The sequence below is a fragment of the Poecilia mexicana genome, unplaced genomic scaffold (assembly GCF_051168715.1).
Source record: "Poecilia mexicana isolate PSO_F unplaced genomic scaffold, ASM5116871v1 scaffold_13, whole genome shotgun sequence".
NCBI lineage: Eukaryota > Metazoa > Chordata > Actinopteri > Cyprinodontiformes > Poeciliidae > Poecilia > Poecilia mexicana.
The window spans coordinates 13,621,839-13,641,012 of NW_028263382.1; the positions used below are offsets into that span (position 1 = coordinate 13,621,839).

The window sequence follows — 19,174 nt, forward strand, 5'->3', positions numbered from 1 at the left end:
AGATGATCAGGCAGATTGATACAGCCGTTAGCGTCCGTCAAATTAACTTTACCACGTTAGCATGGTTGGTTTTTGACTGATAAAACTGCAACAGCCTTGACAACAGTTTCCTATGGATATAAACATTTTCACTTGAGTTTTAAATCTCTAAAATCAGCAAAGGACTTCTTAACTTCTCAACAATCTCACAGGACATCTACTTACTACAGATGAGGAATTTATTACTCATGATAAATTGACAGAAACACACACAAAAAAGTCTTATCTATCCCTTTAAGTCTACTTTGCACAACACTTTTTAATCTTATTATATTTCTCCTGCTGAGAAAGTCAAAGTTCAGGGCCAGACAATGATGCAATTGTTTTAATGCCTCCCTGAATTTGACTTCCAGTCAGAACTGGACGTGCAACACATGAATTGCCAAAGTTGGAGTGTATTTCTGATCTAATGGTGTGATTCAATGAAACCGCCTCAGACACTTTCCTAACTTCATTCATTGCAGATTGCCAGGTCACCCTGAGAAAACCTGCATAGCTACAAAGAGATTGAATGAAGTTAAATGAGCTCAACACCTTCATGTTTTTTTCTTGGCTTTAAACAGAGAAAATCAATTGGTTTTCATTAAAGCTCCAGTGTGTGATCTTATCTTAAGCTCTTTCTGCTGCAGCTGATAATGAGGCCATATTTCAAACAGCAGCGCTGTCTGCGCATAGATGCCTTTAACACGTGAAGGTTAAAGCACAGATTACGGCCTACACTTGTTCCCTCCCCTCGGCGCATCACCGGCACACAAATCACACCTTTATCTTCAGGAGGTGTGACAGGGCCAAAATTGGGTTATGCACACTCTCATTGTTACAAAGGAGAATTTAGGGCTATGGGAGAGATAGTGTTGAAAGCGAGAGGAACTCTTAAGGACTCAGTTGGAATCAGACAAGAAGGAATGACAGATGATCTGCAGTGAGAAAAAGAAGAAAACGTCTCCAGCACTTTCGAGGAAAACTAATTTATTTTTCCACAGCAGCTAAAACAAAAACATGTCCACAAACCCCCAGGTAACCTCATGTCGGACATCTGTTCTTCAGGGTCCAAACGGAGGGAATCTTCGACCTCTGCCCCTCTGCGATTACTGTAACCTTACTCATTCCAGACCATCTGCCTTTTAAGAAATTACAGTGGGATGATTAATGAGGGGACCCCGATCCACCGATTATGATTGGATTATCTATGACACTATATACATTCTCATCACTTTGACTGGGGACTCCAGGGAGGAGAACCTTCAAGTTAAGCCTAACAAACCCCCTGCTTTTAGTCAGGGATTGAGTTCAAACGGGCCTGGAATTCAAGCACCAGCCATGGATTGGGTTTCATTGAGCTGAAGAAGCAGCAGCAGCAGGAGGAGGGAAGGAGTCGGGCAGACGGTTTGGGGTGGGTGGGCGTCTTGATGGAGATGGAGAGGGATGGAATTGCAGACATCACTTGGTAAAAGGATTAACCCGAGGTTGTGTCATCCTGTTGGCCTAATGTGTGGCGTCTCTGTTAAACAATTAGATGGCGGCCATTTGTATCCCTCCCAATCAATCTTACCCGGCAGCGAGAGGCAATTTAAAGGCCCTCATGGGGCTGACCGAGAATCCACTGAATCAGAAAGGAAACACCTGAGAGGTCGGGGGGCTTAATTCCCCAAAGATCATCCCAGCATCAATCTTTCCTCCAAAGATGACAGATATGGCGACGTAATCATGTTCCGCTGCTCTTGTTGCACTTTTTATTTTTCCCCTGACCAATGTGAAGATAAAGATGAGTGATTTCCTGAGTGGTTTCCCTTCCAGGCTCCTCATCTGACTTTGCAGATCAGATGCAAACAAAATAATCTATCAAGGTTCAATTTTATAGCATGTTGAGATGAATTAGACAGATTAGATGTCAGAAGAGGAAAGAGATATAAGGTCAGATTTGAATTATTGTGAAGTCTTGTACAAAACATCTACACAGACACAATTATGGTCAAAACGGATATAAATGTCACATTAGTTTTGGCCTTTTAATAGATTATTCAACCTTAGAAATGTTCTAAACTAGAATTAGTTGCACAAGTTTTAGCATATTTAAAATTTTCTAAAATTCAGACAGGGTCAAAATTATGCTCAAACATGCACAAGCCTACTTACATATTGATTCCTACAAACATACTTCCACACACTTTTCATAAAAATGCTTCTGGCCTAAATCTAACTGGATATTTCTCCAGGCTACTTAGCACAATTGGTGGGGTTCATTGAAACAGACTGTTCTGGCACAACCCCAACTTTTCAAACATTTACTCTACAAATATTTAACAGGGTTAAGGTCGGGGCTTTGAGAAGACTTGGGGAAGCTTAATCTAAGTCTTCCAACATCTGCCTGAGATCATGGTTCTCCTGAAACACTCATTTGTGTCTAAGTCTCATCTGACCCAAAATGTTACTCTTAGATGACAGGAAGTTCTGGATCAGCTAAAGAACTACTAAGGCAAGGAAGCCAGGAACTGGAAATTGTAAGAAGGAAATCATCATTGTCAACGTTGAAGCTGTTGAAGCATCAGCATGGACTGAAATGCTACATCCAGATCCAAAATCAGCACCTCTATGCTCTCCAGAAGTTTGCAGCTGCTCTTATTGATGAGGCAAATCCTTTCCAGAATAAGGTTTCATGATCACAGGAGACAAAGACTGAACTTTCTGACCCCAGTGACAAGAAGTATCTTTGGATTAGTCGAGGTGAGGCGACCAAATCTGGGGACGCTCTACCACCTGTCAGGAATGGTAGTGGCAATGTCAGGTTGGGTTTTTTTTTTTCTGCCAGTGATACTGGCGATTTCCTCAAAATGGATGGAATAATGAAGACAACATCTTCATTTTTCAACTTCAGATCAATTCATCAGCTAGAACGCTGAGACCTGGACACAGTTGAGTATTCAAACATGAAAATTACTCCACAGTTTAAATACAAACTGGCTGTGGAATAAATAAAGCAGTGAAACAGCTTCAGTAATGTCCGTGACATTTATTTTATTGAGTATTTATGGACTGTGACTAAAAGTAGACTCCCTCTCAGTAAACTAGCAACTTGGGTTGTGCTGTGCTCTTTCTGATAAAGCAATAGCTGAAATTACGAGCCACATCAATGCCAGAACCTTATTAAACAGCTACAAAATGTGTCTGTATGGTTTCTCTGCATCTTTTTAAGAGACGTTGAACCAAATATTAGTGAGAATTCATATATCTACGTTCAATTTCTATCCTGTGTAGATTTAAGAAAGCCCACAATAAAACCAAATTCTTGTTTTTTATTCATTGAACTTGCATCCTTACCAACACATTATTGGGTCTTTCAAACCTTAAAAAACCCAATGTTTGTAAACATCTGACTAGGACTGTGAATGTGAATAAACATTTTACCTGTGACTGTGTTTCAGAAGGACCACATAAGACTTTAAAGCACCCAGTAGGTGAATTTACATATGTGGGCCAAGGCTGCAATTTGTTACAGCCTCCTGGAAGCGTGGGCAAACGGAGGCAGTTTAATAATAAGTGTTAGACATAATGAATATTCACATCTCATTTCAGGATTGGAACACTAGCACTACAGACAAACACCCACACACACACGCGCACGCACACACCTGCAACAAAAAAAGGGCATCATTACTCATACAGACCACCCATGAACGTAAAATAATGACTAAAATCCTGACAGAGGTGCATTGAGTCGGGGTGTGATTTGTGTGAACACCTTCCCAAAGGAATCTGAATGAAAAGCTGTCCTTTTTTTTTTTTTTATGGTTTTGAGGTTTTGTCTTGGCTTGTTACGTGAACGAGTTTGTCTTTGCAGTTGTGTTTGATGCAAAGTATTTGCCCTGCTCGGAGCAACTGCGGTGAACCCGAGCATTTGCAATAACAGCAGTTCAACATGAAAAGACACACGCAGCCAAAGCTGTACATGTGGCCGCCAGATTGGAGCCCGGTCGCCAGATTCGAGTCGCTCAATTTCACTGCCAACGAAGAGAAATAGTCAAGCAGGGAGCCGTTTTTTAGCGAGCAAAGAAGCCCGCTGCTGCTTGCAGCGCTTCCCCCTCCCCTCTGCTCCGATCCTGCACGAATAGAGTCTGCTTTCACCTCCCAAAACACATTTCCACATGTACGTCTGTCCGGTGCACTGGTGGAGATGGAAACTCTCGTCCATGTGGGCCGAAAGACTTGCCCACACACACATGTACTAATTCACTTTTAGGCACCTCAGCCTGCCAAGTATTTTGTATTAAGACATAAACATGTCTCTCTCTGACTCTTTCTGTTCCTTTTTTTCCCTCACACATAGAGTGCTTGATCTCATAAAGCAGGAGAAAACGTTCATTTACAGCCAGGGGTCAGTTCAAAGCGCAGACGGCCCCCCCTGACCCCTCCCGTTCTCCATGCAGTTTGAGTGAAAGGGTTACATCCTGCTTGATTTACGACAGGGGAATTGTTCATGGCGACACGCGGAATCTGACCTCCTCCAACACAAATCCAAGCTTGATCACAGATCTACGACTCCATTCGACTAGATTGGCTGCACCTTCTTCCAGTCCACCGTTCTGCAAATCCACAGGAGATCCCACTCTTTCCAAGCTTTTTCTTTTCCAGCTGAAACCTAAACCTTTATAGGAAGGCGGTGGCGTGGGTGTCTTTTCCACAGCACATATAAATCCCAATAAATCCATCATAATAACTGTGATCCACAATGTCTGGATGAGGCAAAGCCAATTGGGTGAGAGGGGCAGCAGATCACTGGGTGGATTATAGAGGCTGAAACCAGAACTACCAAAGCCCCTACTGAGCAGTAGAAGGAAGAAATCCAATCAGTCTTGAGCCCTTCACTTTTATGAGCACATAAATTACAAGATGCACATGGATGGAGACATTGTTCATCTTTAGCAATAGAGACACGACTGAGCCAAGGCAGCATGAGGCCGTAGGCTGAAATTCTTTCAGGGGCAAACTTCCAGCTAAGTCCATCGGAACTGGTGCAGACAGAGTTTAATATTTTGTTTTGTTGATCTGCAAGTGGTTACAATACACATAAAAAATAAATCAATCAATTAATCAAATATAAAAACTGAAGCATCATTAATAACATTGTTGGGGTGACGTTATACAGACCAGATCAGAGTTAGGACCAGTCCACACAGAAGAGTGTTTTCTACAATGGGTTTTGGTTTCAAAATTACCTGCTTCCAAACGGGACCATTTCCAGAAAGGTTTTTATTCAACACAGAAACACAAAATGGGCCAAAATGCTATTTTGTAAATACAGCTAAACATGGAGTATGGAACATGTGCATAAAGCTTCCATACACATACACACACACACACACACACAAAAAAAAAACCAAGAACAATAAAACAAAGCACAACTGGTGCATTAATACATTATAAGACGAACGTCATCTGCCATTTTTGTTATGTATAATGTGCATGATGTGTTTGGAGTTATAGGTCATGTTAGAGGTTGGGTTGATATATTTAATATGTTAAAGGTGTTTTCACTGTCCACATGAATATGCAAAGGCAAAATAACAGTAACAGAAATGATTTAATTTTGCTTTGAGATCAATAAAGTATTTTAGAATTTGAATTTAAATCACAATGTGTTTTTAAAGGAATGTAGTTTGTGCAAAACATTCTAGCTCAGGTTTGACTGCTCTATGGATACTGGTACACGCATCTTTAATTCCAGGGATTTTCTGCTTTGTAAAAACTCAATTTGCATGTTTTCTAAAGAAAAAAAAAAGATTTGGTGAATCTCAAACTGTGTTGTAAAGAATTTCTTTAGATTTTGAACTCGAAATGATGAAATATTTTCAAATGGTGAAACGATCCTTTGGCTATACTATTCTGTCTTTCACTCTTTTATCACTGAATGTCGTTAGGGAATATCTCTACTAGCCAACTTTGTCACCTGAACAGGACAACTCAAGAATGACTTCCCTTTTTACTTCAAAATAAGAGTCTCAAACATAGCTATAGCGAGATAGCCTAGCAGCACACATGCTAAAAGCATTTTGAAAACAGATCTCACTTTGCCAACAGGTATCAACAACTATGAAAGTGTTTAATTGTTATAGCCTCCGTTTTAAACAACCTTCAAGATTTTATACAACTGCTGCGTTTGCAGTCTTGTTCTACATAAATTTAAGAGCTTATGGGGCCCAGCAGGTTTCTTCTGTAACTTGGGTAGGCTCCAAATTTCGATGTTGCACGTCCACCTTTCAACAAATACACACCAAACACACAGACAGAGCTTCCAGCTGCAGCTTCGAACTCTTGTGAAATATGCACAAGCGAGGAGCCAAAGGCAACATCATCCATATCTTACAGCGTCGAGTCAGGAGATTAGCCTCCAGCAACCTCAGGGGGACACTGCTCGGTGTGTGTTTTTGTGTGTTGCTGTGTCTTTGTATGAATTTGTGTCTGAAAGAGCTCATTTAGGAGCTTTTTTGGCACAACGGGGAATCCGTGTGACCAAACTGACATGCTAGTACGTGCATTCGACCCTGGACTCTAGGGTACGCTCCATTACGGCTCCCACATATGCTTGTCTGGCAGGACTCGCTGCTCTTCCCACAAGCTGCACATCCATTCAACGCTGTCTTCTGGATCCCAACTGATAAATCAAGCCACTGTGTCCTTAAATTGCTGAACCAGGCTCTATTGGAGGCACTCACTTTTCCCATGGAGGGAAATTAGAAATAAAAAAAAAGACACAAAAAGGCCCTGAGTTTGCCACCCAAGAGCAGAGTAGTAAAGCAAGCCAAGGTAATGGTTGGCAACGGAGACAAAGAGGAAAGATCAAAGGCTGTAAAAATCCATTTGCACAACAACAGGTAACAGAATGACTAAATGACAAAACAACAGAAGGCCCTGAATGCATCCTCAGGCTGAAGGACTCCTCTTTAGCTCTGTATTCATAGCTTTATTCTACAGGAATAACTAGAAACACTTACGCAAATACACAAACATTTGTAATGAATCCTACAGATCAATAGAAGTCATCCAATTCATTAGCACCACAGCTAAATATAGCCCAGTGCCCCTATGTTCAGCCTAGGATTCTGAAGCCTAATTATGCAAAATTTCAGTCAAATACTGCAGAAAATCATTTCCAACTGCTTAGTCTATCAGCCCACAGTAATCACCCGGGTGCCGCCGAAGCTACTCACCACTTCAGGAAACACATTTTCACATGCAGATTGTCACCATGAAAGCAAAAATAAAAATAAGCAAGACTCAGACAGCATCTCAATTCTATAACACACTCGCACACAGAAAAGCCACAAAAAAAAAAAAAAACCTCTGTGGATTTTGGGGTTTGCATGAAGCAGACCTACATTAAAAAAAAAGTCAATTGAGAGAACATCATGTTGGTAATAAAACTGCAGGTTTTTTTTTTTTTTTGTCTATAAAGCAGTGGCAGAACCAGAAAATTTTCATAGGTGTGGCCAGGCAGGGAACGTTGCTCGCTCAGCGGTGGCCCATGGAAACAGCCAATGACTTGGCAGGGTCGGCTGCAGAGTGAGCCAATGCTGCGTCCCTGCTTGGAATAAAGATGAACTAATGGCCTTGTTTAAAATATAGGAACCATAAATAACCAACATATGTTTTTTTATGATAACTGGGAAAGGCCATATATCATCCAATCCTTCCTTTTCAACAGACAACCAAAAGTTAGGCTGTGTGCAAGAAAAATAAATGGCGGTCCTGGATTGGTTGTTTTGCAAATGCCACACAATTGCGTGCCATGCAGCGTGGAGACTTGTTATTTCAGCTTCCCAAGCTTGCATTTTACTTTTGAATACTAACAGAGCTTTCCCATGAATATAAACAAACAAACAAACAAAAAAAGGGTTTCCCACAGGAGCTACCTTCCTTACTAAAATCCATGAACAGGCGAGGGTCCACTGTACCCCAAAACATTTGCTCGAGTGATGGCAGGAAAAGTCGGAGGGGATTCTACATAGCAGTGCTTCAAACTTTTTTTATTTAATTTTTTTGTAAAATTAATGAAAACCAAATGAATCATTATATTTCCACTTAACAATTAGATGGTGCTTCATCTCAGACTTTCACATGTAATTCTGTGAAGTTTACAGTAGTAACATCACAAAATGTGAATAAAAATCAAGAAGTATGAATACTTTTGGAAAAGTGCACTATCATCTTGTAGTCATTTCATTGCATATGAAGACCAACAGACAGCTGCCTTACTTAAATTGGTATGTTCTCTTGTCTTTCCCACTTTTGCAGAGTGCCGCTGAACCATTACCCACTAAGTAACATCATATTTATTCTTCAGGGAAGCAGGAAGTTTTGGATAACAAGTAAAAGCTCCTCAACACTGATCAACTTAAAATTAAAAATAAAAATGTTTTAGTTGCTCTTAATTTACAGAATATGGTCATTTGTTAAAAAAATAAATAAATTAAGTGATAAATAATAAATAATAATTATAATAAATAAATAATTATTTATTATTACAAATATTCTTTGTGTCCGAATAAAAGCAATATAAGTTTTAAATAGCTGGGTTTTGCACATATTTATCAGAGGTACTGATAACGTGAAAGGTGTTACATAAGAAGAGTTAAATCCCTAATTACTCATTTCTATCTTTACAAAGAAATATTTTTTAATATTGCATTTTCTTCCATAGGGAAAACCATACTTTTAATAAACCCTACCAATCACAATCATCTTTTTGCAAATTCCTTTAACAGAAACCAGGCACACTCTGTGTGTTGTGTCGCCCACAATCAGCCAATCACTGCTCCTCTTACCAGCCTGGTTGGTGGTGACGGTCACAGACACCGCCTGCTCCGGCCCCGGGCTCTGAGGCGAGACGCCGTTCACCGCCCACACCTCGAAGGTGTAGTTGGTGTGCGCCTGCAGCTCGTTGATGGACACCCTGGTCCCCTTCAGGCTCAGCTGCTGAGGGCTGAAGTGAACGCCGTTGCCGCAGGGCTGGCAGCGGCGGCCGTCGGGCCCGCAGCGCTTACACACAACGTTGTACGTCAGGTCCTGGCGGCCCCCAGAGCTCCGAGGGGGGCTCCACTCCAGGTTTACCGAGGTCTCGTTCACATTCGAGATGAGGTGGAGGGGTGCGGTCGGAGGGCCTGGGGAGGGATAGAAATCACGTTGGCAACAGCGGGAGAGAAGAATAACTTGTGAATCAACAGTGGATGAGATTAGGAGATTAAAACGGTTATATCTTTCAGTAAAGACTTCAGAGATCTCATTCCCCTCTGGGTTTGTCAGTCAATTCTCTCCACACATATACATATGGCCGAGATGTAAATGCATAATTGACAGGGTTGTCCCTTTAATGGGAGCTCAGGCTTCTTGAATTCCCTTTTAATGTCCTGTCCATTACAGCTGGAGAAGATCCAGTTTCCCCTCAGTTAGTTTAGAATGTTAACTGAAATCCAATAGGGCAGCAGAGCCCCGTTCAGATCCGAAAGCTGAAAGGCGGCGAGTGCCTGGGATTTATTTGGTTTTGCTCCTGCTCCGTGACTTTAGACAAAGTCAAAGTTGACACTCTAATGAAAAGCCTACGTGGCGTTTGAGCCTCGTAAAAAACAGCTACAGTGTTTCTAAGTGATGCAAACTCTCCAGCTCATCACTTCCACTTTACATGTCAGCTCTGTTGTGAGTAATGCGTTTTGTTTTCTGTTTCTTTTTTTTTTTTCCTTAGCACTATCAAACAGCCGTAATTGACTTCGCTCTGCCTTTCTCCGTCTGCCTCTGCCTCCGTTTTCCCTGGCTGACTCGCGCTCCCTTTAACCAATGAAGCGCACGCGAGTGAGCTCGGGATCGATGCGGGGTGAAATATGAAAGCTAGTCAGTTCGCTGATGAATCGTTTCACAACGGAAATTAATTATCAGTGTTATTTTTGGAGGAGCGGCGCGGCGATGAGTGATTTCACAGAGACACTGGGAGCGGAGGAGAGGACAGGAAGTGCGGGAAGAGGAGCTCCTTTGTGGGGAGAAGAGTTCACACTCGCGTTCAGTCGCTGAAAACAGTGACTTGTTTTAGTTCTAGAAAAACAACATTCTCGTTCAGCAGAGGTAGAAACCTGGGATAAGCATTAAGTAGTAAATCTATTCAACCCTGCTGTATATAACAAAAACTGGAAATGAGGCAAAGTGCAAAGTGTGTAGAGATTAGGCAGGTTAAGGTGCAAAAGGAGGTGAGTTCCTTCTAGATTTTGATATCATTTGGCACCATCTACTTGTTTCCTTACCTCCAGGGAGGAACACTAAAATTTAGGAGGAACCCCATCTGTTATGGGTTTACAGTTCGGTTCCTGTATTCACTCTGTAGGCTGCATTAGTTTCCCAAGTTGAATCTTTTTCTTGCACATAACATTTATCAATTACTTTTAAATTACAGAACCCTTAGGTGGTTTCTACAGTTATTGATTTAAGTGTTGCAGATATTCAATTAGCCTTTATAGGCCTATGAGCACAGATCTCGTAAAGGTTTTCACATCCTTGAATTGTAAATGCAATCTGACTGAACTTGAGCTATTTCACACAGAACAAATGACACAAAGTTCAGATGAGCACGTACAGACACCGTCTAAAAGTGCAAACCGTACATTTGAGCCGTCTCGTAAAATTACAAAAGACGTATTAACTCTTCACAAAAGCATGACTGGAGAAAGAATAATCATCGATGGCGTTAATGATGAAGTTTTGTCGCATGAAAGGAGAAAGCCTTCATCCATGAAGCAACATCTGAGAAATGTACTTTTAGAGAATATTCTCTAGATGTACGGACGTTAATCGTCTATCATGTCAACATTTTTGCGATTGTGTTTCTGGTGAGCGCGCAATATGGAGCGAAAAGCTGAGAAGATTGAGATGAAAACGCACAGAAGGAGAAGACAAACACTGTCTGTTTGTCTAAATAGAAGAAATGAGCCTTAGCAACTTGAAAGGAGCAGCTCTGAATGGATGGAAGGATTACAGCAAGGAGGAACAGGAAATAGACCGAGAAGAGCGGCTGCACAAGCTGTAAGATGGAAGGATGTAGACCGTTAATATTAGCAACATTCAATTTCCCCTCTCACAACTGCAGCCTACAATGAAAGTCTATTAATAAATTCCCATTAAAAACTGTGACAGAGCGACCCCTTTTTTGTCTGCTGCTCCCGACTCTCCTTCCCTCTGTTACTCTTTCACCTCATTTCCCCCATAAGCGCCTCAGACAATGAGAACAAGTTGCACATGGGGCTTCCATACGATGTTTCCAACAGAAACCGTCCCACTGTCCCAATGTGTTTTTCTGTGATTAACAAACATTTACTCCTTCATCCTCTACTGAATAAGTCAATGACAGAATAAATGAAGGGATGTGTTAAAACTCAGTGCAGAAACGTAGCAGCGAAGAAGCTTGGAACTTATAATCAGGGAGCAAACTGGTAGGGATGTGTTTATTCATATCACAGAGATTGTTTGTTGCTATGGCACACATGACAACACTGTTGTGTAACTTCCATGACTCTATAAAGTCTTAAACACCATGTCAGAATTTCTCGTTTCATCACACATTCGCAAGCACACGCATGCCCACAGACACAGCACCTTTGGCGGTACCTGTCGCTCTCTCTGAATGCACCAGTGGGAGCGTGGGAGAGCCGTCGGCTGTGACTGACACCCGGTAATTAATCCTGGGAGAGAGAACGGGGCCACTGTGCTTCCAAAACCTTCACGAAGTGCCTCTAAATGTTCGCAAAGTTTTATCCTGAAAACGCATTTTCCTTCTCGTCCATGGGCTGGTTAAGGTGTTTGATTTTTCTCTGTCACGTTGTGTTTTCAATTGCCCTTCCAATCTAAAATCCTCTCTTCAAACCCCTATCCTCTCAGCCGCACCACCTTCTTGCAGCGCTCCGTCTTTCTGTTTCTCTTTATCAGTAATTGTTAGCGTTGCGTGTGTTGAGTGTTGAGCAGGGCTGAGTTAGAGAGCCGGCTAAATTGGCCAGAGCATCGACCCCGCTATTACAATCCGGCTGGGGTTCATCCAGCGCCCACTCCTCCCGCCCCCCTTGAGTCCTTCCAGCTCATGTTCATTCCTCCCTCCACTCCTCCCTCTTACTCTACAAAGCAGTGACTAAGAAAACTGAGGAAAAATCTGAGAAACACATCAAGGTTTCAAAGAATCCCGAAACAGAAAAAAAAATCACTCCATTTTTAACCTGGACACGGTCGAGCAGCTAGCTCTTCTCTGGGCATGATTAGTATTGTGTAGCACATGTTTGCTCACTCAGCTGCAGTTAATCACCAGGAATGACCATTTCCCCCACTATTTTAATGACTTTAAAGATGCTATCTGAAATGGAAAGACTGACATGTATTTAAAATGTTCAATGCCATCCACCAAAATGAACAGGCAGTGCAAGAAGTGTATCAGTAAAACAATCAAATCTTGTTCAGGTGTGGAGAATTTGTCAACTTAGAAACTATTGGACATGCACTCCACAGACTTTGGCTTTTTGGGAAAGCGGCATAGAAAAAAAAAAGTCCAAGGGTCTCAATTTGGGAGTTTGATAAACAGCAAACGGTGGTGGTAGCAGCATTATGATGTGGGGATGTTGGTCAGCATCGATGGAAAGATAGATGGGACTAAATATGGGTTGATCCTGGAAGAAAAGCAGTAAAAGGCTGAAGGTGGCTTGAGGACAGAACCATAAACCAACAGCCAGAGAATGCAGAGACTGCAGCAAAAGGTTCCTCTACAAAGTGTTGGCTCAGGAAAGCTTAATGCAAATGTACACCAGACGTGTAGCATTCCTGTTTATGTCTATCACATAAATTACCAATAAAATATGTAGAAGGTGGCTGTAACATGACAAATACGGACAGGTTTAAGGGTTCAAAGAGCAACTGAACTTTCACCAGATTATTTTAAGCCCTGATGTGTTTTAGCTAAACTAAAACAAGAAGCGGAACAATGATCTAAAACGCTGAATCACGATGAACCAAAAGAACAAAAATAAAATAAGAATACCAGAGCAAGTCAATGTTGCTGTCAAAGAAAGGCTCCACTGTTCTATTAAGTCGTGTAATTTTTTTCATCATGCCAGCGATTTCGCAGGTCAGGCTGAAGAGTGGGAGGTAAAGAACTGGAGGAAGATTTATATCTGATCTGGAAGACAATTGTGATCACATACAGCGGCCATTACCGGCCTATCAAACGAACAGTCACAGCCGACACGAAAAGGAACAACACGGGTGTTAACAGCTACAGTACAGCTGAGGTAACACAAACAATCTCACTCTAAGAGAATTACACGGCATCCAACCCTAACAGTCGTCTTCCAGTGACAAACTGAGAGCCAAGACCTGTGAAAAGCATTTTCACTCCCCCCCCCCCCCTCTCTTTCACACACACACATGCACACACATACAAATATGTGTTCCCCATTTACCAGAGATGCTGGCTCATGTTCCAGGCTGACCTTCAGAAAACCAAACTGGGAGATCATTTCAATAGATTTTTTTTTCTGCTCTGTTCGTGACTCTGAGTAGATTTTGAGCGAAAGAAAAACCGAACGAAAACAAGATCCCGATGGATGCTGCGTGAGTGACAGTCGTAATTACAGAGCTCTAACATGTGGGTTAAAAGTTAGAGGAAAAAAAGAAATGTGGAGAAAAAAAAAAAAAAACAGCAGTCGACAGACAGGGTGAAAGTTCAGAGATCAAATGTTGACCGGGCAACGGGGAGCGGCAAAGGTCGCTCTGGGAGCCGGGCTAATGTTCAGCTCCTATCCGCCGAGTTAGGAATGTCGCGGAGGTGATGAAGCCGGGTCTTATGAAATCAGCCAAGTAATGAGGTTCGACAGCTGTTGCTTGCAGCAGTCACCGCGAGATTCCACCCTGACTAACAAGACAATGACGATGACCTCCCAGCTCGTCCGTTTAAACGAAGTAAAAATAGTGAGAGAATTTAGGATTTATATATCACATTGTTATTAAAGCCTAGTCTATACAGTGGACACAGACAGCCCATAATAAAAAAAATATATATAAAATGCATTAAATACTTCTGATAGAATAATCTCAAACCGAGTTATAAAGAAATTCAACATTTAATCCCTTTTAACAATCCCTTTAAATTACTGGTTGGTTTTTTTAGGGTGGTCAGAGCTTTTAGGAACCTTAAAACAGTAATACATGATTTTCTGTTACACTGAGGTGTTATTATTGTATTACAAAACACAGCTGCTGGTCACTCGGCTGGACCAGGACCGGTATTTATCTTGCCACCACCCAAAGCGGTGATAGCCAAGTACAGGGAGGTAAGAACTCACCCAACAAACATCGGACCCTATCTGCTGTACGTGACAACCTGATTAAAAACTAACTGTCATACTCTTTTGGAGTTTTCTGGACTCTAATCGGACTTTAACTGGAACGGTGTGCTGTAGTCAGATTAGAGAAAGAATAAGCAACCAACACTCCAAGTGGAACGTATAAATGTGAGAAAAAGCACCTTTATGTCCACTGCCAAGCATAGTGGAGGATCTGTGTTGCTGTGAGACAATTTTTCTTACAATGGCTCTTAAAGTCTAATAAAAATAGTTTTTGTTTTTTTTTTAAGTAAAAAACAGGACATTTTAAAGAGAAACTGGGGGGATTCTGCCAGCATTCTGAAAAGTGGACCATCATTTGATCTTTCCTAAGGGTAAGTATCCAAAACATATGGTCAAACCAAGACAGATGATCTCTCTCTATGTTCTAACTAATGAGCATGTTGCAAAATGGGATTAAAAGGAATGTCAATATGAATTATTTCATAACATGCAATATTAACCACTGAATAAATCTACTCAAATCAAAGTTAGGATTTTCCTAAACATTTTAGTGTGAGATACTATGCTGCTGCAACAAGACATCTTTACCAGCGTGGAAAATAAAATAGTCTATGTAATGCATCAAAGAACTAAACAGAATCTCAGGTTAACATCTGTAAGTAAAGACATCATTTTCAGAGCAGATACTTAAAATGAGAACAATTCAGGTTTTCTTCAGGGAATTTATAAGCAGCACGTCCTTATTTCTATTACAGGAAGCTGAATGTCCAGAAGGAGCTTTAGCTGTTGAAAACAATATTGCCTGCTGTAAAGTGGCCTCTTTCAGCAGGAAACAAGAAACAGCTTTAATAGGTTTAGAGACAAATACCAACCATAAATCATTCTAACTGGTCTGGTAAAAGAAACAGGCCGTCTGCTAACCAAATTGGGTATATTGCGTGAATAACAATGCTGTTTAATAGGCGAGAAGCAACCTAAATCACAGCATAGAACTTTTCCTTCTCATTACAGTCTGAAGTTATTTAGAAGCTACCATTCTGAGAAGAACCTATGTTTGTTAGTGTAGCTGGATCGTCATATGTGTGATTAAACAATAAAAAACAACTATCAGTGTTACTCTGCTATGCCTAAGACTGTTTTTCATGCTTTTCTTCTTCAGTTTATAGGGTCAAAATAAGTTCTTCAACATAGAGTTTCTGTGGTTGGAAGGCCTTTTAATGAGAAACCAGAAAGAGTGCAAAAGAGTTTTCTCTCACAACTGGGAACACCGAGTGGCGTGGCGCTGCCCCTCCCCCTCCTGCTGCTGCACATTTCCAGTCAAGTGGCCAAAAGATGACTACTGCACTTTCCCTTACTTTACAAGAAACATTAATCCTGCTGCTTAGATATACTTTCACTTCAAAAGACATTATTGGAGGAACACCACATTATGGTTTAATTCAGGAAACATTGCTTCTAAGGTTCTTTCCAAATTGATAGCCTCACTAATTAACGGGCTAATAGAGTCTTGTTATAAATGTGTTAATCAATAAAGAAAAGAACAGCAAAAGCAGATGCGTTACAACTGCTAACTTAAGAGTGTCTAAACTACATTCTTGATTATGTTCCTTAAGTATCAAAATGAACATGAAAATCTAAATGTAAAAGCAACGCTATACAATTTTTCCTATTTTGTGTAAATGCCTGGCTACCATGAAATTGTGGTATTTTATTCACATTTTGCTCATACCTAATAAATAATAAAATGCCTCGTATGTTAAACGCATATAGCTTGCTTTTTTCCCCCCATAAAAATAGGGACTTGTTTATTATACGGTTTTCACAATTTGTTCTGCTTTTTTTTAATGTTTTTACAATTACAAACTTAAAAAAAAAACAAGAGAAAAATGAACACATAGTAAGAAATTTCACACTAAGCATATTTCTTTCCCCGTGTATTTAATTTTTAGCACATTTACTGCCCCATCTGACTGATTCACCAACTTTATTTTTACCACCTCCTGGAAACATTCAGCCTCTCGTGTTTTCACTGTCCGCTGCTCTTTTACAGTGAGGTGTAACAGTTTATGCCATAATTAGTTCTTCATGTCACCATGACTGATCATTATGTGCCACCTGTAGTCGGTAGACACCTATTAAACCATCAGCAGCCAGTTTAATGTTTGTGCAGGATGATTAGTGTGTGGATGTAAGGGGCTGCTTTTCCATGAAAGGGTAAGGTTCATAATACAGCTTAGCGGTGCATGCTAGGAAGATGCTGAAAGCTGTAATAAAGAAATGTAAAATTATGGAATGTGGGTGTACTTACGGGTGCAGGGCATTGATGCCGGGTCTGTTTCCGAGCGGAAGAATCCCTTGTCACAGGCACAGGATGTGGAGCCCTCCCTCACGGAGTAACTGTGTAGCGGACACTTAGAGCAGGAGCCGTCAGTGGCCAGAGCACGGTAGTAACCGATTTTACAGGCTGCAAGATAACAAGGAGGAAAGGAAGCTTGTGTTAAATGTGATCTGCATCAGAACGTTCAGCAAACATTTGAGTTTTCTTTATACAAAAGATGAATACAAAAAGAATATTGGGGATACGGATACCCAAAACGAGGAGCACAAATGGGTAAGAAAAATCACCTAGAATCCAATAAATCCTTTACTGAAGCCATCTGTCAGTTGCTGCATTTGGCATTTCACCGTAAAAGAGGCACCAAAGACGTGATTGTTTTTGCTCTATGTAATCTGAGAGGCTGACAGAAGTTGTTTTCCAATGAAGGACAAGTAGAGAACATGCTGATCTTTGCCATTTTCTGTCAATTTAACAACTTTTTTTCTCTCTCATGCCTGGTCTCTTTTCACCTTTCTCATTAATCTCTATTCTGGTATCAGAAAACAGGAGAACTGCGGTATTGGTTGCAATATTCTCTGACAGAAAATAGAAGCTCAAATAACCATCTTTTGTCACTCTCGCACAACCCCAAACGAAGCTACGGCAAGACTTGGCACTGCAATGGAACACGAGACTGTGGCATTTCAGACAACTTAACAAGCAAATGCCACCACTCTTGGCACAGCAGGGGGTCTGTCACTCTCACAGGGCTGCTTTTATTCAGCTGGAGTCCAAATACACACCTACATACACCTCCATCTAAAACGGTAACCAAAGTGACACTTTTCCTACTTTTGGCGACAGTGCTTGGCTTTCTTTTGAGCGACAGTTTGATTGGAGGTCTCGTCTTTCAAGGAGTTTCTCCTTTGTCTATCTGTTTCTGTAATGGCCGGGGGGAAACCTGGCAGGGTTATATTTCACCCCCTGAGCGCTGAACCAGAAGAGGAGGACAAAAGGAACAATTCTGGAAGAGGCGCGGCCCAGACAGTGGCAACACCGATTGGACCAAATAAGCTGTCATTCAGGGAGGTTGGCATGTTCTTGTCAGTTGGAAAGTAATGGTACGGTAGCTGGGGTGTTGGTAGCGTCATGTTAAAGCTGGTGCCATGTGTGTGCTAGTACCCGTCTTATCGTGGTGCATAAAGAGCCAATGAATTCATGCTAAATTTCAGTTATTACAAACGTACAATGACCCAGAATAACTTTAAAATCACCTGACTGATATTGAGTTGGTCACTGTTTAGCCCTGAACTACCCTGGCCATTTGTTAGATACTAATGGTAGTTTTGGAGCTGCTTGGACTCAGAAGTCTTGCCATCACCATGTAGCATTTGTGACGCTCATATAAATCCTTACACTCATTGTTGTGGCCATTTATGTAAAGTTTGCAAATTGTAATTTCTACTAATTTAGTTTTCTATTTAGGGAAGTTAGAATTTATTTAAGTTAGTTTAGATCCAAAATCTGTAATTAATTTGTATATTCGAATTGATTAGATTATGTTGGTAATTGGTTAGACCCTCCCATTAATTTGAGTAATTAAAAACACACCGTGTGCTTGGGGGAGGCATTGTTAGGCAAATGTTTGGTGTTTGGACGGGAGGTTTTTTGTAAATGATTTTTTGACCTCTTTTCACTTTTTCGTACTTGAAACGTCACATTAAATTTACTTTCATTTTTGGCTAAGTTGTAAGATATTTTTGGTAATTATTTTATTGCTAATTTTTTACAAGAAATAAAGAATATATTTTTTCAAACAAATTAAGTCGGAAGTGCGTTCAAATCAAACCACCTGTTAATAGAATATTGTTTATTGGAAACTAGAAGCCTGCGACACTCATGTTTCTTGCTTTAAGAGCAAATTGAGGACAAAAAGTTTTCTAGCTGCCTAATTTAAGTAACCCTACCAAAAGGTTAGATACTCTGAGGTAATCAACTCACCTTTTACTGGTCATAATGTTATGCCATAATGATGTTTGTGTGTACCCCTTTAGTTGAAATGGCTCACAACCAATCCAGATCTCAAAGTATGTTTCTGATGGTTTCCACACCGCAGCCATAAATACATCAGAGGTTTCTACATAAATTCAAGTAACTCCCCCATGTGTTAACCACACCAGAAATCAAATCAGCAAACGTGCACCACAGCGATGAGAAAGTCCAAGAAAAACTCTCATTCCACCAAGCAGCCAACACATTCACATATACAAACAGCTGAGGAAACCCTCCACAAGCCCCACTAAAATACCGGAAAATCCCTCTATTGTAAACGTAATAAACTCTTTGCCTCGCAGACTCTGCTCTGGAGCAGCTGGATTAGCGTACCAGAACGTCAACCGAGTGGGGCTAGCTGATACCTGCTGAGTCATTCTTTGTCGGTTTCCATTCACTCAATCGGGGC

The 19,174-nt window shown here is 41.0% G+C and overlaps 1 protein-coding gene across 1 annotated transcript in view; it reads right to left on the reverse strand.

Moving 5' to 3' along the window:
* epha4l (eph receptor A4, like) overlaps nt 1–19,174 on the reverse strand; it is a 65,677-nt gene that overhangs the window by 22,480 nt on the left and 24,023 nt on the right. Inside the window, exons 4-5 of the mRNA XM_015009831.2 lie at nt 16,705–16,860; nt 8,859–9,194 (exon numbers count right to left, since the gene is read on the reverse strand). Of these exons, the coding sequence (XP_014865317.1) occupies nt 8,859–9,194; nt 16,705–16,860 (492 nt within the window). The remainder of the gene's footprint in view (nt 1–8,858; nt 9,195–16,704; nt 16,861–19,174) is intronic.